Raw genomic sequence first — 20,766 nt, 5'->3', positions numbered from 1 at the left:
AGGGTTCCTTTATTTAGCATTTTTATATACCGACTTTCCAATAACAGAATTACTGATCAATTCGGTTTACATTCTAAACAATAACATTGACAAGTAAATGTCTTACAATGAACAGGTCGATATAACTTGGATTAGTACATATGGGTTAATAACATAAGTAGAAGATACGGTGCCTAATGTAGGCTAAATAAACAGTTGATAGTGGTCGGTCTGTTGTTAATATGGAGATTGAGAGGGAATTTGAGGTCCAGATGCAGATGATTGTAAATAGATTTGTGAATTAAAGTTAGTGATTTGTGCAGGATTCTGTATTTCACCAGGAGCCAGTGTAATTTATGAAGGATAGGTGATATGTGTTTTCTACGGTTGGTGTTAGTCAGAATTCTTGCCGCTGCATTCTGTATCAACTGTAGGGGTTTTGTGGATGAACTGGGGAGACCCAAGAGAAGAGCGCTGCAATAGTCTATTTTAGCAAATATTAAGGCTTGCAGAACTGTCCTGAAGTCCTGGAAGAATAGTAGCGGTTTGAGTCTTTTTAGAACCTGGAGTCTATGGAAACAATCTTTGGTTGTGGTGTTGATCATTTTCTTTAGGTTTAGGCGGTTGTCGAGTAGAACCCCGAGATCTCTTACATGGGTGTGCGTGAGTTGGGTGTTGAGGAAGGTCTGTGTGGGTTGGTTGTCTTGATTGGAGGAGATGAGGAGGAGTTTGGTCTTAGAAGCGTTGAGAACCAAATTAAGACTGTTGAGAAGGCTGGTGATCAGTGTTAGGCATTTGTTCCAATGCGTGAGTGATTTTGTGATGGATTCTGTTATCGGGATCAGAATCTGCACGTCATCAGCATATAGATAATGTGTTAGGTTAAGGTCAGTTAGAAGCTGGCAGAGGGGGAGGAGGTAGACATTGAAGAGAGTGGGTGACAGAGAGGATCCTTGAGGAACACCAAGTGAGGATCTTGTCGATGGAGATTCTTTATTGTTAATTTTAACTTTGAAGCTTCTATTACTAAGGAATGATGAGAACCAACTGAGGGCTGATCCGGAAATACCTATGTCTGCTAGGCGAGTCAGGAGAATGGAATGGTTGACGGTATCGAATGCCGCCGAAATGTCTAGGAGTACTAGAAGAAAGGAGTAGCCTTTGTCTAATCCCATAATGATATGGTCTGTTAATGATATGAGAAGCGTTTCTGTACTGTGAGATTTGCGAAATCCGTATTGGGATGGGAATAGGATATTGTGTTCTTCAAGATATTCTGAAAGTTGAATATTAACCAATTTCTCTGTTAGTTTGGCTAAAAATGGGAGATTTGAAATAGGGCGGAAGTTGGCAAGTTCTTTGGGGTCTAAGTTGTGTTTCTTGAGGAGGGGTTTAAGAGAAGCAGTTTTTAAGCTGTCTGGTTATCTCCCTTGGGTTAACGAGCAGTTTATAATGTTCGCTATAGGTACCGAGATCTTGTTAGGAATCAGTAGCAGCAGTTTGGAAGGGATGTTGTCATTTGGATGGCTAGATGGTTTCAGTCTCTTGAGGATGGATTCAATTTCATCGGAGGACGTTAATTCGAAATTGTTGAGTTTGATTCCAGAGTGGGTGTGAGATTTGATGAGTGTAGAGCTGGAGGAAGTATTGGTTGGTAAGAGTGCCAGGGTATTTGCAATTTTTTGCTGAAAGAAAGAAGCAAGCTCGTTGGCCTTCGATTGTGCCTGCTCGTCGGGTATAGTCGATGGGGAAGGCTTTGTGATTTGAGACACATAAGAGAACAGCGACTTGGCATCATATTGGAACTCGTGGATTTTGCTTGCATAGTATTCTCTTTTGGATTTTAGAATTGTGGTCCTGTAGAGATGTAAGGTTCCTTTGTAGGTCGAAAGCGTAGAGGCGTTTTGATCTTTGCGCCATTTATTTTCTTTGTGACGTAGGACTTGTTTCAACCGCTTTAGCTCAGTAGAGAACCAGGGTTGATTTCCTTTTTTTTCTGGATTTATTGTTTTGGAGACTACCGGGCATAAATTATTTGCAACTGCTTCCGTGATGTTGTTCCATGAGAGAACGGCTGAATCAGGGTTGGATAGATCCAGGTTTGGGAGTTCTTTCGTAAGATGGTCGCTGAGGATCTCGGATGCACATGCTTTCCTGAAATGAATGGTAGACGGGTACTGTGGGTTGTGGGTCTGTTGCATTGTGGAGATCTTGGTGGTTATCAGAAAGTGATCTGACCATGGGACTGGGTTACAAGAGGATGCCTCAGAGCAGGTGAACTTTGAGTTGATAAAGATAAGGTCAAGCGTATGTCCTGCTTTGTGCGTCGGATTGTTTATGATCTGCGTGAATCCCATGGCTTTGAGGGAGTTGAGAGTTTCACAATTGGAGGAGCGGGGAGAGGCGTCAGTGTGTAGATTGAAATCTCCCATGATCAAGGTAGGGAGGTCTGAATCGATGTGCTTCACTATGGCTTCAATGAGGGGAGAGACATCAGCTTCAAGTAATCCCGGAGGGGCATAGACTAATAATATTTGGAGTTGACTTAGGGAATAGCCACTGCTATTAATTTCATCAGTAGCTTGGGATCTTCTTTGTGTTTAGGTAATTGCCAGGTTCTTGTGGCCTGGTTTGGCCTCTGTTGGAAACAGGATGCTGGGCTTGATGGACCCTTGGTCTGACCCAGCATGGCAAATTTCTCATGTTCTTTCTTATGTTCAAGTTATAAGGTAGCAGTACCCTGTTCTTGATTTTGTGCACAACAGCTGAAGGCAGGAAGTCTGGTGCAGGACAGTCTGGCAGTGGGAGGAGGACCGGAGATCTCTTGTAAGCAAAGCACTAGGGTCCAGGGGATGTCTAATGGGGCCCAGTCTGCTGTATTTTCTGTCCTTTTCCCCCTGTTCATTTCCGTTTGCCTGTGGAGCCTCTTCTCTAATTAGAGAATCACCTCATCCAGCAGGTTTTCTTTTTCAAACTTTCTTTTCTGTGGATGACATCCTACAGTGTGTTACCAATGCTGGGAGATTTCCCCCCCGCATATCTCAAAACACTAGAGGGGTCTCACCAGATAGTAGGGTATAAAATGAGTCGTCATGTGTCTGAAATGTTCTGCATTGGATCTAGAATTCCCTGTTGTCTTTCTGATTTCAAAATGTCTGGTGCTACACTGTGGGGAGTATAAAAAAAAAGAGGATGTCTGTAAGATAAGCCCATATGGATCCCTTGAATGCACCACTGGCTTGGACAGCGACCCCCCTCGTTTGCTGGAGCCTCCCCCTCCCTAAAGCTGCAGCCATTTTTTTTTGTATAACCCAATTCGATGACTTGCATTTGCAGGATTAATTTATAACTCCCGAGAGGACATATGATCAGAGGTTTATAAAATCACGAGTGGGGTGGACAAGACACACAGGAAGCACTTATTTACCCTTTCAATTAATACTAGGACTAGGGGACACTTCTTGAAACTAACAGGTGGGGGATTTAAAACAAATTCTAAGAAAATATTTTTCACCCATCGCACCGTTAAGCCGTAGAATCTGTTGCCCGAGGATGTGGTCACAGCAACCAACGTAGTGGGGTTTAAAAAAGGGGGTTGGGCAAATTCCATAAACGATTATTAACTAAGTGACTTCAGGAAACCCACTATGGTTTGTTGGGAGTGAGAAGCAAGAAATCAGATCTACGTTTTTGCAATGGCCCACTGTCGAAACCGGAAGCTGGGCTCGCTGGATCTTGGTCTGACCCAGCACGGCACATCTTATTTTCCTGTTCAATTTAAATTTTAATATGCATTAATTCTACAAGATGAGTTACCCTCCTGTGATTCAGAAACTGAAGACAGACTGTGGCCTGATTCAGAGAGGTGGACGTCTCTCCGTATCTCGCACAGGCAGGGCTCACTCTGTTAAGATGGGGGATTCTGCTTCGTCTGCTTTCTCTCTTCCAACACAAACCTTGCCATGTGTCAGCTAGTCTGATTATATAGAATGAAGAACGCCTCATTCTAAGTTTCCTACGTTGCTCCATCAAAGGAATTGCAGAGGTGTAGAGCCCCTTGATCGCTACAGAGGGCAGTCATGACAGCTATTCACACAGGTAAATAGCTTGAAACTAGCCCCCACCTGCATGCTAGCTAGCGTGTACCTTTAACTGGACTTGGAAGGGGGTGTGTGGAGTTGTTCCTGGGGGCATTTTGGGCAGGATTGAAACACAACTTGGAAGATACAGTCTGCGCATGCCATTTTCCATAGAAACTTACAGGTGCGTAGTTCTGCAGGTGTGTTAGACTCCTGGCAGATTTTCGAGGTGAAAATGCACGCGTGTTTTCCCTTGGAAAATGAGATACAAGGTTGTACCCGGCGGCCTTTGCACAGAGGCGGGTGGTTTTTGACAATTGCCTCCATTATTTGGCTCCTCGGCTAGTTTGTTTGCCTGTGGGACCGGGTTCAGGTTCTTCTTAGCCTGGGCTGCCTCTCGAAAGAGATCAAGCCGGTGGTTTCAGCCGAGCTGCGGTTCTGCAGTACTCTGCCATGCCTCATCTGCACGAAGAACCCTATTATCACAAGAAAATAGGGGCCACATCCTCGGCTGGTTGTGAATTGAAGGCTCATGCTGGAAGCTCAAAGGCCAACAAGGACAGGGCTGGGTGGAAAAAAACAAACAAACTGTTTCTCATATTTATCACTGACTGGCAGTAGAAGGACAAACATCAGAGGCTACTTCCACCCTCATACAAAAGTGGAATTTCAACTACCAGTTAAAATTTAGATGCGAATGATGGTGTTCAAGTTGGTGATTAACACAGAAGCTGTTGGGTTGTTGTAAGAAACCTGAATTAATGTGCAGGCATTCTTTAGTGAATGCATAGATTCCCTCTCTTATTCTCCAGACCGAGTGCTGGAGAGGGTGTGGGCTCCTTCATTCACACGCGATGCTAACGTAGACTGGTTCAGGACTTGTGGGGGCAGTAGAACAAGAGATTGCCTCAGCTTTTGAGTCCCTGTTTCTCTCAGCCCGTCTCCCTGCGGATTGAGGTGTAGGGAGTGTGTGTGCGTGTGTGTGCCTTCTGAGCTCGGGGAGCTGCTGCCTCATACTGCATAATTATCTAGTACTCCTCACCACAGCTTATGTCTGAGCTGGGAGCAGGCATTGGGCATGGCACAGGAACGAGGACTATAGACCTTTTCTCCTGTTGATTATTTACCTAATGTCCGATGTTGGTGTACAACAAGTTCAGTTCTATCTGATGCCAATGAGAATTTTATGAACACGTTTTGTTGTATGTCTCTCGTATAAAGTTTAAAAAAGAAGGTAAAAGCTTAATATATTTCTCTGCACAGGTTCCAACAAGAAGAGGGACCACAAGAACCAGCGGGTGAAGGTGCCCGATTACAAAGTGGCCTATGTTCAACTGGTAAGCACTGTATAAGAGCTGTGGTGGTGAGATAGTGGGGAGAGGGAGGGCGCCCCCCCCTGGCCATCCCCTTTGGGCCTCTGCAGGCTGAGAATAGCCCAAGCCCAGTTCCTTGATCTGCTGTTGGAGGCATTCAGTGTTGCACCTCCTTGGGAGGCTTCCCTAGTCCAGCTCAGCTCATATCCACCAGCTGAGCCTCTGCCTATCAGGAGCACAGGGGCTGGTTCTGTGGCATCTTCTGCGTTTCTGAAGTCTTTTTTTTTTTTTTTTTGTATTCCTTCTCTATTGCCTTCATCTCATTAAGCGCCGAAGTGATTATCAGATCTTTGTCCAGTGTTGCTCGCAGGTGGCTAGAAGGGGAGTCTCTGTATTGTCAATGCCAGGTTTATCCTGTCTCCTAAAGGCTGGAAGTGAAATCTGTGTATAGAGGCAGGAGCACGATTCTGGAGAACACCCCACATTTGTCCTGGTTGGCACTGTGTAATTTTTATTTTTATTTTTTTTGCATTTTATTGAAATTCTAATGAATATTTTCCCCCAGTAGCCCCCTGAAGCCCTCTCCCTCCCCTTACTATCCTCCATCCCTCCCCATGTATATATTGATAGCATATATCAGAGGTATAATTAAAATCCTATGTTTCATCCATTTCTTAGATGGCATCCATATTGCATCAAAATTAGAATTTCATCCTTTCTAAGATCAGTTAAACGACTCAGTAAATGCACCTGCCATAACCTACATTACAGTTTTGCTTCCCCAAGTAAATCAACTCTTTCCCAATGTTGAGCAATGTCACATCTTGCAGCAGTTATGATTTGGGGAATCAACTTCCACACCCACTCAGAAATATCAAAATCACATGCACCCAGCGGAGTCACCTTTGGATCCTTTGCGATTTTACAACCAGTGCTATAAAAAACAGGGAAAACACCGTATCTCAATAAGTTTGAATGTTAAGGCAGTCCTAGCAAACATAAAGGAAGGAGCCTACCCCTCCTCACAGCCTCCAACATGAATTCCCAACTCCAGGATAAATCCTCTGCAGTCTCTCAGGAGTCAAACACCATTGGAAAAAGCAACCTATATCCATTGTTAACAATTAAGGAAGCGATGGAACATCTATTAATTCCCAGAAAGCACTGTCTCATCAAATTCAGTTTCCCAAGAAAGTATATTTAAAAACTTTATATTCTGCTATTTTAACAATGATATACATAGCAGATTACAAGCTTTTAACATAAAACAGTTTGAACACCCAGACAAGACAGAACATTTCCTTCACATCTAGCAGGTCAATTATGCTCCCTCTAGACCTGCAAGACAGGTTGAATAGAGATATATTAGAATTTGGGTTTTTCCAGGCTATCCTGAGTCTGAAGTCAGGGAAACTGTCTGGTTTGGATGGGTTCTCTAGCAAATTCTATAAGAGATTTAAAGGTCCACTTGTGGGCCCATTAGTGCATATGTTTAATGCGCTATTAGATGGTTTGCCACCTTCAATGCAGATGGCCGAGATCTAAACAGGAGAAAGATTGTACCGTCTGTGGGGCATATCAACCTATTTCCCTACTAAACTTGGATACTAAAATACTGGCTTCTTTAGTATTGTCAGTTGGGTTGGAGGGGTGTAGCCCCAGATTTAGTGCATGGGGACCAATCAGGGTTTACAGTGGGTTAGACAGCCAGCGGATAATATTTGATATTCTAATGTTCTAAATTTGATATGGTTTTCAAGGAAAGAGAATATTATTTCTTCTTTAGTATTGACTGATGATGCCGAGGAGGCCTTTGATAGAGTTCATTGGTCGTTTAAGTTTAAAGTGATGGATAAAGTGGTAATCATTTTGTTCTGTGGATTAAAACCTTATGAATCCCCTAATGCTAGCATTAAGATTAATGGACTCTGCACTCCACATGGGAAGGCCTCCATGTTTATCATGTAGCTTCGCTGTGTGAGTCAGTTGTGGTCTCTTCCTCAGTTTTAAAGCTAATAACTTGCTAGCCTTCTTCCCAAATGCAAAATACTGCTGATGGGTACGATTCAAAGTATGGTAGAAAGATTAAGTAACTGAATACAAGTAGATTCCAATTGCCTATATGAAGGATACATTTTCTAAGAACTCAATAAGATTTTTTTAAATCCAAACTCCTCTGTCATTTTTCCTGTTCTTTTGCACCATCCATGCAACCAATTTCCCCCAAACCACCACCTTAAAGCAATCCCACAAAATTTGTGGAGAGGTGGTGACATCAGTATCATGTTCCCTAAAATAAATCGCCATCTTTCCTGACAAAAGTCAGAATCTTCCAACAAAAACCCTCTTTCAGCCTCCAACAGCGAATGCTCAGATTTTCCTGAGTAGGAGAGAAATCCAACCATATTATAGCACGATAGTATCAAGAAATAATGCCAATATCCATATTTATTACTTAGTTTTGTAACAAAGAAATTAACTTTTTTTTAAATTATCAAAAATCTTTTTTCACCAATCGTTTCTGAACTGATGCCCTCATCAGGAAAAAAAAAAGTTTTTAGGGCACAATTCTAATCACAGAAGGCTGGAGGAGTTTTATCTGTTAGAAAAATGGGTCTGGCCATTTGGATGTTTCTGTACATGAAGCCTCATCCTTCTTTGCCTAACAGAGCAGAGCTGCTTACCTTTAAAAGGTGCTCTCCAAGGACAGCAGAATGACCAGTCGCACATGTGGGGGATGTTATTGGATGTCCAATAAACCAATGCTTTATTGGTAAGAAAATGTCTATCATGGAGTAGGAATTGTGAGGCAAAGAAAATAAGTATAGTCCCTCCGTGAAGGATTTAACATCTGCCAAATATCAAATCAAATTTCCGAAGTAATATTTTCAGCTGAAGTTTCATCCCCTCCCTCCACCCAATGAATTATCCAAAGCTGGGTACTAGTTATATTAAAACCTCCACCCAGAATGATAATCCTTTCTAAATGTAAACTCAGAACCTCCCGTAAAGAGTCAATAAGTACCTGAGGCTAAATTTGTAGTATATATATTTACTAAGGTATAAAGTTGAGTATCCAAATGCATTTTGATCACAATAGGTCTCCACTCTTGGATGTCCACTAGGAGATATTTAGAAAAAAGTATCCCAATACTACAATATTTATTTTGCACAAAAGAAGCAGATATATATATATATATATATATATATATATATATATATATTTACTATTCCAAAGGTGTTCATGATTTTCCTAAGATGGGTTTCTTCTAAAAAAAAAAAACCAAAAAAAACCAACCCCCCCAAACCCCACCCCCCCCCCTGAAGAAATAGTTGTGTCTTCGAGGGCACATTGAGCCACTTCACATTTTAACAAAATAAGATTAGAAGACAAACATCAGCATAGGTTAAAAAAAAATAACCCCACCAGAAAGCAAACACACAAGTTCTCACCCCTTCTAAAGTAAAATAAACATACCCTCTTAATCTGATCAGTAACCAAACCACCCTAATCCTCTTCACATTCACAGGCCCCCTCCCAAATAAGATCTGTAATCCGTAAATCCATAGCACAGATCAAAAGGAAAAAAATGAGGAATGATATCTGCGATCAAGAAAGCCACCAAAAAGCTCCATGAAAATGTAGTATCCAACCCGGTTTGGATCTCTCTCCATCCTTGTTCAACTATGAGAGAGAGAAAACCCAGATAAACGTTCCAAACTATCACGCAAAGCACTCAAGTCACGGTGTCTTTCGATGTAGCCAAACCACCGGATTGCCTCTTCAACAGTCTTCCATCTTTGGAAGCAGAAACACGGTGCCATTTCGCTGAGCCACTCTTCACTGGCGACCTGGTGGGAGACTTTGTATAGATGACTGCAGTACCAGTAGCTATTAAGATAGTAAAAGTCTCTTCAACAGTTATAACTCTGGAGATCACACCACTTATTGTAAAAACCAATGCAAATGGGAAAAGCCATCAATATCAAAAATTTTCTTTGCACAAGATGATGGTAACTTCACACAGACATCTCCACTTTATGGCTCTCCCAAACCAGCTTACCCAGAGACGTTGCACGTTGTAAGATGGTCTCTTTCAGCGGGTAGTCCTGCAGACATGCCACAGGGTCCCTAGAAGCATTAGATTTATGCTCCACCATTATTTCCAGGTCTTTGGTCTCCAGCCATCAGAATGGCTTTACCATTGGTTCCACCACCGCTGCTGCATCATTATAAGCTTCCTACTCAGGGACACCCCAAATCCTCAAGTTGCTGCATCTAGATCTATTCTCTAGGTTTTCCAGCTTTTCTGATAGATCAGAATTTTTCCTCTCTAAATCGTGCATAGCCAATTTGCAACTGAGTCATCCACTCAACCTGGCCCTCCAGTTTAGATTCTGCGTCATCCTGCCAATTTCTAAGATGTTTCCTTGAAGATCAGTAACAATTTCAATCAACTCTGTTTTAACGCCCCTATTTCCTAGCGTGTAGCCAGGTGGACTCAGGACCAATGGCTTTATGCTCCCTTGAGACCATTCTCCCCACTGTTCCAGCAGAGCCACCACTCTTTGGGTAGGAAAATTGTTTTAAATCTCCCATTTTGTGTCACGTGGGCATCTTGAGAGTCAGAAGGACTTCCTCAAGTAATCACGGCAGATTAAAGGCCAATTTATAAGTCCAAACAGGGTAATTTAACATCTAGGCAGCCATCTCGATTACTGACATCACGTTCTCCATTTTCTTTCTTTATTGAAAAAATGTGTAGCCTGCCACGATCTGCCATTCTAGGCAGGTAACAACAGTGCATACATAATAAAAGTGATAAAGTAAAATACAATAATAATAACATGTTACATCCTTAAGATTGTCAGATCCTATCAGTAAGACAGATGTAAATACTTGTGTCTGACTCACTTAAACAATGAGATCTACATCTACTTACATATATCCGAAAATGCTTATACAGAACATTGAACCTTCCGCAGTGTCCTAAACGTGAGTGCGTGCGTGTGCTCTGATGTTACCCAGGAAAGAATTCCATAATGATGGACCGGCAGCGGTGAAGGATCCTGGTCCGGGTTTTGGAGAGACGAGGTAGCCGAACTGATGGAATGTTAAGTAGACAGGTCTTGGTGATCAAGGCGACCAATAGATCTTTAATACTCCACTGATACAAAAAGAAGCGTCGCCACGCAGGGCCTTGTGAAACCAGTGTCAGTATCTTGAACTTTACACGCCATTGAATCGGTAATCGGTGCAATGAGTACAGAGTAAGAGAGATGGGGTCAAATTGCCAAGCCCCAGTTAGTATTTGGGCGGCAGCGTTTCGCACTGCTTGTAATGCCATATTGGTTATAATCCTATATAAATAGCATTACAGTAATCAAAATTAGTTCAGATAAGTGGCTGAATCACTGCTTGAAGGTCTTCTAAGCTCAAGAAAGGCTTAAGCCGTGTATTGACATTCATCACAATAGCCTTTATCTGTAAACAGAAGGAGGGTGGAGCATGACCCAGGATGACACCTGGGTTCTAACAGTTCAACCTCCATTCTCTGACTTTTGCATGAAGAATTCTTGTCCAGCCCAGTTTATAGATTATATCTTTAAAAAATTCTTGAAAGTCTGCCTGAATAGATGATGCCAAAATCAGTCTCTAGCCATAAGTTCCCTGAAGGTTACAGGACTCTCTGCAGGAAGTTTCTTGAAATTACGACAAAGTGGATTCTTTGCAGGTTGTGTGAACTTTTACTGGACCAGTTTGAGCTCTGGAGCCCACAGAGGGCCCGTCTTCAGATGTCATCGTTGCAGGGCTCCTGCATGTCATCATCTTTGGATAATTCTTCTGGAGGCCCAATAAATGGGATTTGAGCCTACAGAGAATCTCCAGGACCAGTACGGCTACTAGAACGTTTGCACTAGGGGAGCAATGAACCAAAGCAAAGGAAAGTTTTTGAAGGCTAAGGGGAAATAGATTTCACTGCTGTCCGTGAAGGGGATCTTACAATACTATAGACCTTTAAAAGAAAACTGGACACTTTTTAGGAGGATAAAAGAGATCAGAGTGTTTGATACAGATCAGGAGGTCTCAGCAAAGTATGCAAACAGGATGCCAAGATGCATACTTATATAGCACGAGATACACACTCACCTCGCAGCATATGCTCCCTCCATCTCACCAAGAGTTCTTTCAGCCTGTCATCTCATCGTACTCTCAGGTGATATCAGCCTTCTCCTGAGCCTCCCATCTGATTGCCCACCCCCCTCAATGCCATAGCCCCCTTTCCCCCTAGCCTTCCATCTCATCGTGTGTCCCCAACCAACCTCCCATCTCATTGCATGTTTTCTGCTCCTCCTCCACCCCCCACCCTCCTGGCCTCTCATCTTCATCACCTGTTCCTCCACCAATACTCCCCATCCTCTCATCTCCTCATCCATTCCCCCCCCCCCCCCCCCCGGCCTAGCAGGAGGAAAAGTGGGAACACAAGAATAAAAAAACTGAGCATGCAACTCTGAGTTCTCCTCTCCCACAGCTCACAAAGCGATGCGCTCTGGCCCATCCTTGCGTGCTTTTCATCTGCCCGGTGTATGTCTCGTTGCGTGTTACAGCCGCAGCAGGAGGGATGGCGGATTGAGATGTGGCACAACACGTTTTAGCCCTTGCTAAAATTACACTCGTTTCTATTTTGGTTTTTCTTTTGTGGGGAGGGGAGGGGAGGGAGAGCTACTTAATAAAATTTTCATTCTCCTCCCAGTCTGTCTGGTCAGACTTGGAGGCTGTGCTCATGGGACTCTGCATTTATTACCAGTTTGAACGTAAAGGTTTTTATTATCTGAATGACAAAGTAAAAACATGGGTGGGGGGTAATTTCCAAAAGGATTTACATGCGTATAGTAGCAATTTTCAAAAGTAGGTTTACGTATGGATTCTTTTTCAAAAGGTTTTACATAGTATGTTCATGGACTTGAGTGCTCACATCCAAAAAATTATCTTTGTTTTGTTCTGTGTGATTGTGTGTGTGTGCGTGTGCGTCTACCTCTGGATGTGTTGTTCTGTGAGTGCTCATATGACTTTGTGTATGTGTTGCTATGAGTTTGAGCTTAGGTATATTGGGGAAAATTTTAAAACCTACGCGCACGGCCTACATTTGTGCGCGCTACCCGGTGCGCACAAATGCACGTCCGATTTTATAACATGCTCACGCAGCCGCGCGCATGTTATAAAATCAGGGATCGGCGCATGCAAAGGGGTGCACACTGGTGCAACTTGCGCGCACCAAGCCCTCGGGGAGACCAGCTGGCTCTCCCCGTTCCCCCCCCCCCCCCCCCCCATAGCTTTGTTGTGGAAGTTACGCCTGCCAGCCGAACGGCCATACGGAGGCCTCTGGCCACGTCCCGTGGCTTTATGTGTGCCGCTGGGCCTTTTGAAAATAGGCCCGGCGCGCGTAACCCCCCCTATGTGCGTAAATCTTTTAAAATCTGCCCCATTGTGTGTATGAGAGACTGTGTGTGAGTATTTGATTATATATATGTGTGTTACTCTGAGTGGTGTGTGACTTTGTTTATGAGTGTTGCTCTTTGATTGTAGCTGTGTTATGTTTATTGATTTTATTTATTTAACATACTGCACTTCCATTCTCTGAGCCATCAGAGCAGTTTACAATTAAAATATGCATAAAATAAGCAAATACGTAACAATAATATACAACCAAACAAGGTTAAAAAATAAAATATATACAATCAATAGTATAACACAATTCAGCTTGAAATTATTCTTCTTTAAAAGCATGTTCAAACAGCCAGGCCTTCAGCAATTTATGAAACTTCAAATAATTTCTCTCTTCCTGAGCAGACAGCAGCAATGTATTCAATAAAGATGGAGTCAGATACAAAAATGCAGATCTTTAAGTATGTTCAAGCTTTATCTGTTTTAAAGATGGAATACTTAATAACAATTGCAGAGAGGATCTAGAGCCCTGCAAAGTTTTATAAGGGAGTAAGTATTCTGATATGTATTGAGGACAACCAGTATATAAAACTTTATGAAGTTAAGTTAAAATTTTGAATTTGAATCTATATCTCACTGGTAACCAATGGAGTTATGCAAAATTGGAGTCACGTGATCAGACCTTTTGGCCCCAAAAAGCAGTTTTGCATCAGCTGAAGACACTTGAGCAGTTTTTCTGCACACTCTGAATACAAAGAATTACAAAAATTTAGACTGCTTAAAATTAAAGCATAAGCTAGAGATTCTAGATCTTTTCTTTTAATATAATATCTGATTGATGAAGGAATCTTAAAAACGAGAAACTCACTCTAACCACTGAAAATATTCGATTAGACAAGGACAGTTTTATTATTCAGTTGGTTTCTCAGCCCAGTAATTAAATCTTTTGGTGGAATCAAAGTTTCTGATAATTTTGGAAAAACTTTTAGCGATTTTATTCTACTAGTCCAGAAAAACTCAGTTTTAGAGAGGCCGAGCTTGAACGTAAAGTTCTTTCGGGCAGGCAGTGATTGCAGCAAGATGCTGATTTACAAGACTAGCATCTGTCCGGGACTCGAGGATCCACAGAGGCCACCGGATGATTATCAGCCGTATGGCCCCAAATCCATATTCCTGAAGAAGAGCAGCCAGCGGCACAAGGTAAACAGAATAGGGCCCAGACCGAGCACTGTTGAACTCCAGCGGCGCTCAGGCTGACTGTATCACACTCCAAGTCGCCTTATAATGGCAGTTTTGTTATTTAGGAATGAAACCACTGCAAAACTACATCCCCGCAGCCAAGATCAAAACGACGCGGCAGTAAAATATTATGATTGATCGAGTCAAAAAGCTGCGGACATGTCGAGACTCATCCAGACCTGCATCTGCCTAACTTCACTCGGCAGTGCTGTCGGTAACATTTCCGTATTGTAGCCTGCCCTGAATCCTGATTGCCGAGAATGACGAGCACCAACTTGAGCCAGGAAATTATTCTATTGATGTGATACAGCTGCCTCTAGTAGTTTTGTAATTAAAGACAAATTAGAAATAGGCCTAAAATTACCTAATACAGTTGTATCTAAACTTCTGCTCTTTAAGAGCAGACACATAGGGGTTCTCTTGCAAGACAGCAAGAACCAATTCTTGTTGTAAGCTAGCAGAGGATCGCTCGGTGTTTGTATTATGTGAGACTGTGTCTGTGCATGAGAGGACCTCGGTATCAGTGCTTTTCCGCTCCTTGCGTCCAAAACAGGTTTAGCATATACTTATAGTAGCCAGTAGGGGGCAGCATTGCCCTTGGCAAAATGAGCCTCCTGCAGCGCCGAACACACTGCATTCCTCTGTGCTGAAGCTTCCCTCTGCCAAGCGAGGGATCCAGTGACCCTGCTGAGGATACAGGACCGGCTCTACCCCTGCCCTCTTTACTGCTCTGCATGCACCTATGTAAGCAACCGTGCCTTGCAGGCCGGCTGCTGTGATGCAACGCCTGCACGCTGCAGGTGCATTCTGGGGGTCAGGGGTCGGGTGCTCCCAGCCGCCGAGACGCATCCCTCTCGCAGCGCTTCTCTCGCAAACTCCAAGCTGTTGTTGCTTTTGGAGAATGGACGTTGTTATTCAAGCAAATATTTACAAATGTTTACCAATGGGGAGAAAATAGGCTTTTAGGTTCCAGCTCATGCGGTCCTGATTTATAAATGAGTCTCGGCACAGCAGCCAATGAGAGCGCTGCATTCCGAGGCAGCTCTCCTGTTGCCAGAACCGGCGTCTCCTGCTGTCCGGAGAATGTTTGTGGTCCGTGAACGTGAAACTTCCTTTTTTTTTTTTTTTTAAGAAAAAGAGATAAGGGGGAAGGGCCAGGTCGAGCCTTGCTACTGCTGTACAGTAACGCTGGGCACAAGGACATGGAGTTCCCCCCTGTGCTGATCAGCCGTATGCCAAACCCTGACCGTCCAGCCGATCCCTCCTTAGGAGAGAGGCCCCTGCTTTAGCTACCCTGCGTGTCACCCGTTTCTAACCCGGTCTCCCTCTGATTGTAGTGGGAGGTGCAGATGTCTTGCTCTCTCTTGCAGTAGAGCTCCGATCCAAAGCTTGAACGCCTGTGTGGCACCAAGTTCTCAGGGTTTGATGCATGTGGCTGTTCATTGTGAGGAAATGCTGCGTGCACGTCTGGAAGAGCTGCCAGCAGAGGTGACAGACCTCAGGTGCACTTGGGCCAGATACAGAGGGCAAGAAATTGAGAAGATCACTTGGGTAGACTGGGGGGGGGGGGGGGGCAAATGACTCTTATCTGCTTACAACTACTGTTAGTATTTGGTACTCTAGTATAGATCAATCTGTTTGTTTGTAGTCCTATATACTGGGTGACTGCTTTGTGAAAATACCATGTGTTGTGCAGGTATCTCTTGCTGTGTCTGGCACAAGGACTGGAGCATGGTTCTGTCAAGCAGATCTGCATGTACTGACATCACTCTTATAAGAGATTTCATGCATGACTCAGGTTATTTTACAGATGCATTTTATGTTATTTTGGGGGCGTTAGGATAGCAGATCATGACCACAAGACTGATCTAGTCTTCACCCACTTTGCTGCCTTATTGCATTACCACAGACTGCTTGATCTCTGGCTTAACCCTCTCTTTACCCCAAAGAAGATCCTCTGTGCATTAAAAAAAAAGACATTTGTTTTGCCCCGTTGGGATGCTTTTCATGCATCCACTACCTATTTAGTGAATATTTCTTTGTGTTACTCTGGAATCTTCCTGCTTTGAGCCTGAAAAATGTTTGCTGCTTATGCACTATTTATACCTCTGTTGTATTTGAATGTCTTTGTCATATCCTCCTCTCCCTGCTCTTCTCCTGAATATTTGCATATTTGGGTCATTAGGTTTTGTTGGGGAGACTGTTTCCCGTGTTGGTAGCCCTCCTCAGTTCTATGTGTTTTGGGGGATGCAGCCTTCAGAGTTGGACACAATTCGGTTATCTTTGCTCTGAAAGAAAGTAGCTTTCCTTGGCTTAAGAAGTCAGCCGTCCTATGTGCTGAGCCCTGTACCAAAACGGCGAGCCGGAGGTTAGTTGGTGGAGTGGTTTGGCTGACTGAACACCCTGCACATCTGAAATAGGGATTCAGGGCTTGTCCACTCCTGCAGTCGCGAAGTGTGCAGAATAGATCTTGCTCTAGTAAAAGGCACAAGACACGAGGTGGGAAGTCAGGGAGCTGCCATGTCCAAGACGTCTCGCTTCTCTAGGAAGGGGCAATGATGGGAGGAGCGGAAGAGATCACTTCTAACAAACTGTGAAATTGTAGAGTCAGGTCTCATTTTCCCCGGTGGCTGAGCTGAGGAAAGGCCCTTCCTCCTGTCCTCTCTAGCTGTCAGCTGGTTGGGAAAACTGCGCTTTAAGGGGTTGCTCTCCTCTCCATGGTGCAGATGGTTTCAGGAGAGGGCAGGGAACGCAGGAGCTGCGAGCTCCCCTGACTGCCACTGCTCCTTTCCTGTAGCCCCCTCTAGAGCGGAGCTTTCCCCACCTCCAGCTGTCGCAGGTAAGCGGGACCAAGCTTGGGTTTGTGGTTTGTTTTTTTTGTTTATTTTTAACACGTTCTTCTTCTCTGCTTAGGCTCAGGGCCATACATTCCAGTTTCCGGATTTGTTCCCAAAGAGCGAGCAGAGCCTGGAGCCTGGTTCTTTCGAGGATATCCAGAAGAAGTTCATGGAAGACGAGAAGCAGAGGCAGAAGGACGACCCCCGGCGAGGAGGAATCCCTGACTGGTTTGGGCTGTGATGCACCACGTATGTGGCCTGGAGGGTGACGATTGTCCTGCTCGTAGCCCCTCCTTTAGCACGGTTTGGCCTGGACCTCAGTAGCCTTAGGCTACACGACTGGAGTGGAGGGACTGATCCAAACCAATGTATTTTGCATCTGCGAGTTAAACGTCTCCATTGTGAACTTTGGGCTTGCTTATTGCCCGCGTTACTGTTGCATTGCTGCCCCTTAGCCTCAAATAAACAGTGCGCCTTGTGCCTGAAGCGATGCATTTCTTCTGTCATTTGGTGCCTCTCAGAGGCGGTGTTGATTGTGTCAAATAGGGCCGAGGGCTGCAAGAGGATGTCCTGCTTCCCTGTGCAGTCCTGATGGGGCTCCATAAGGGTTTTTCCAGGCCAATACTGAAATGGAGCTAGCTGTGTAAGTTAGCCGCATAAGACTTATCCGGCTAAGTTACAGGGGATATTAAGCTTATCCGGCTAACTTTAGACCTGCTCTGGGGCACATCAACTTAGCCGGTTCACTTAACCAGGTAAGACAGAATTTGCTGCTTTTCAGTCTAACAGGGTCATTCCTTATTGTGCGCTGGGGCGTTATCGCGCGAGATGGGCCGTTTATTGCAGGCGATACCGCCCTGCTCCACGCGATACTGGCCACATCGTGGTGATGAAATGCTAATTAGGGGGAGGAGAGGAGTGTGGGCGGGGTTAGGACCCACAGCACCGCAGGAAAATAACACCACCTTTTTCCCATGGCGCGATGGGGGGGGGGGGGTGATAGTGTGCGGCGCGCAAAACCGCACCGCTGTGATGTGGCCGGCTGCACACTTGCCCCCCCCCCCCCCACCCACCCCTTTTCTGGCCACGGCTCATAGCAGAATGATGAATCTGGGCCTAAGTTGACCAGATCTGCTCAGTTATGCCTACTGACTGAGTCCAATCTACCCAGCTAAGAGGTGTTTGACTATGGACCCCTTACTTTCTAAGCGACAATGTTAAATCGTCATTGACCCACTGCTTGCCACTTGGGAATTAGGGTTATTAAAACACAAAGAAATGACAGGCCCAACAATAGGATTACTGTACGACTTCATGTCACCTAGGCCAGGCTGCGCCAGCCCTACTTTTCTTAGGAAAAGTGGAACCGTGTGCCCATGCATGCAGTCGGGCAAAACCAGGACTGGATCAGCCTGACCTTGGCAACACAGAGTCATCTGGTAACCCTGCCCCACAATGTTGGGGGTGTGCCAGCTCATCTGACCATCCTTGTTTAGACAGTTCAGAGGTTGCCTCACCACTTTGCTAGGTGTGAGCTGTGGGAAGGAAGAGGACTCCCTGCTCTGCAGCAGTGGGGCTCCTGCCTTCAGATTTGTGCCATGTCATGGTTTAGATGCTGAACCTCACACCGGGGAAGATAGAAGTGGTGTTTGTGTGGTGTTCACCTTTCCTTGAAGCTCATGCTTTCGGGGGGGGGGGGGGGTGTCCTGTTCACTCTGAAGCATCACCTCAGAGCATGATGTGAAATACTCTCCCCGCCTCCAATATATTTGAAAATCTTAGAAAATGCCAGATTGACAGTAATGAAAAACCAGTCTCACACCTACCCTTACCACCCCACCACAGAACAGGTACAGCATGGACAGCAGCAGTGCAAGCTTCCTACGCACACGCGCAGCAGCAGAACCCGCTTCCCTCTCCGTGCTCTGCCAACATGCCTTGGCTCTGCTCTGACGGGAGCACCTCTTTGTAAGCAGCTTTTAAACAGCTTTCTGCTGGACATGACTTTCAGCCACTAGCTAGCTGAGCTGGATTTGAACCTGGTCTCCGGGAGCAGAAAGGCTCTTTGGCTCTGCTTTTGGGAAGCTGCCAAAGGTGGTTTGGAACTGGAAGTGTTCTTGTTTCTTGAAACTGTGAATTTCCAACGCATGTTGCACAGAAACCTCTGAACGTCAAACTAAAGAGAGAAAAAAATTGGTTACTCTTTCCAGCTTTAACCAAAACAGAACGGTTTGTGGCCCATTCTTAATAATAATAATCATTGGATTTTTAGCCTGCCTTTACAAATAGAGTTCAGTGTGACTTATAGCATTATTAGTACTTATTAACAATTATACAACACTACCATGTCCACATGCCCTGCGTCTGGAAATGTACAGGGCAAGTGGGGGTAAAGGGAGGGCTGTGACTTTTCAAATTTATTATTATTATTTACATTTATATTCCACTTTTCATACTTTTTTCTGCGCTTCAAAGTGGATTACATTCAGGTACTGTAGGTATTTCCCTATCCCCAGAGGGCTTACAATCTAAGTTTGTACCCGAGGCAATGGAAGGTAAAGTGACTTGCCCAAGGTCACAAGGAGCGACAGTGGGACTCGAACCCTGGTTTATAGCCCACTGCTCTAAATACTAGGCTACTCCTCCACTCCAGCCCAAGGGGGAATGGTACCCCACAATCCCCCAATCAATTGAAGCAAATCCTAGGTGGCACATCACATACTCAACACCTATGCCAGCCCCTTAGCTTGTGGCAGGTCACATCCTCCCTCTGACTCTGTCCTCTCAGCCCATGCCCCCTTTCTCAAGCCGTCTCATCCCCTCAGTTTCTCTCCTCCTCTCCTAGCCAGAATTCCTTCTTTCAGTTCCTCTCCCAGACCTTCCCTTTACATCTATTTCCAATTGCCAGCTAGCTTTCTCTGTCCTGCATTCTCAGCCCATCTCCCTCCAGCCCCATAGCTCCTCTCTGACTCTGTCCCTTTCCCTGCCCCCCTCACCTCTTTTGTTCCTAGGAAAAGCCCAAAGGCAGGAAGTCTCCCTGTCCTAAGGGGCACCTGCTATCAGGGCCCCCTGCTGTCCATTGGTTGGTCCATGTGTGTATACAGCTTTAAACCACTCTCTATGTGCGTGTCCCCATCTAGCACTGTCAGCAGGACTTGACAGACTTATGTCACTCCCCCAGGCCCTGTGTTCTGTCATCTTTATTCCATGGTATGTGCTTTGACATCAGTTCTCCATCCTCTTCCATCATTGATCCCGGGCCTGTGCTCTTCCATAAGTCTCCCGAGTCTTGCCTCACTCCTCCAGGCCTGAGCTCCTTAGCACTCTCCCAAGGCTTACGTTATTCCTTCACCTCCTGCAAGTCCGGTGCTGTGACATCACTGCCTCAGAAGCAGCAGCCTTGCATCACTTCCCTGAGGTTTGTGCTCTTACGTAACACCCCTCGTACCTTCGCTCTTCCGTTGTTCTTTTAGCCCCTCGCATCCAATACGCTTCTGTACTCAGTTTGTGATGACGTTAACAAACCTAAGTGTAATAATTTGCATTTATTTAGCATCATTCATCTAAATCTAACCCCAGTGTGTTTCACAGTTCTAACACTTCAGAATCATGCGTCCGGTCACTGCTGAGCAGAAACGTCTGGCTACTAGTTTTGGCACTTGCTTTGTATGACAGCTTCCAAAGGGAGAGGGAATAAGGAACACAGTGTTAGTACTACTAGTACTATCCAATTACAGCTGGATAAACAGGCAACAGGAGATCAACTTATCTGCATAAGGTCCAACAAACATAGCGGTAAACTTACCTAGCTCAGCAGCGCTAAGTGCTTAATCATTCATCTCTAGCTGGTGGCCAGTAGCAGTATCTGTTGT

At 44.7% G+C, this 20,766-nt stretch overlaps 1 protein-coding gene across 2 annotated transcripts in view; it reads left to right on the top strand.

Annotated features, from left to right (window-relative positions):
* MRPL23 (mitochondrial ribosomal protein L23) overlaps window positions 1-17,380 on the top strand; it is a 31,071-nt gene extending 13,691 nt beyond the window's left edge. For both annotated transcript variants that reach the window (XM_029582743.1, XM_029582744.1), the window contains 2 exons: window positions 5,322-5,395; window positions 16,971-17,380. In XM_029582743.1, the coding sequence (XP_029438603.1) occupies window positions 5,322-5,395; window positions 16,971-17,135 (239 nt within the window). In that variant the 3' untranslated portion in view covers window positions 17,136-17,380. The remainder of the gene's footprint in view (window positions 1-5,321; window positions 5,396-16,970) is intronic.
* Window positions 17,381-20,766: the final 3,386 nt, after the last annotated feature.

Source organism: Rhinatrema bivittatum, chromosome 17 (genome assembly GCF_901001135.1).
Source record: "Rhinatrema bivittatum chromosome 17, aRhiBiv1.1, whole genome shotgun sequence".
NCBI classification, from domain to species: domain Eukaryota; kingdom Metazoa; phylum Chordata; class Amphibia; order Gymnophiona; family Rhinatrematidae; genus Rhinatrema; species Rhinatrema bivittatum.
Note: the sequence above shows the minus strand (reverse complement) of the source record. Positions and strands in the feature narration are given on the sequence as shown.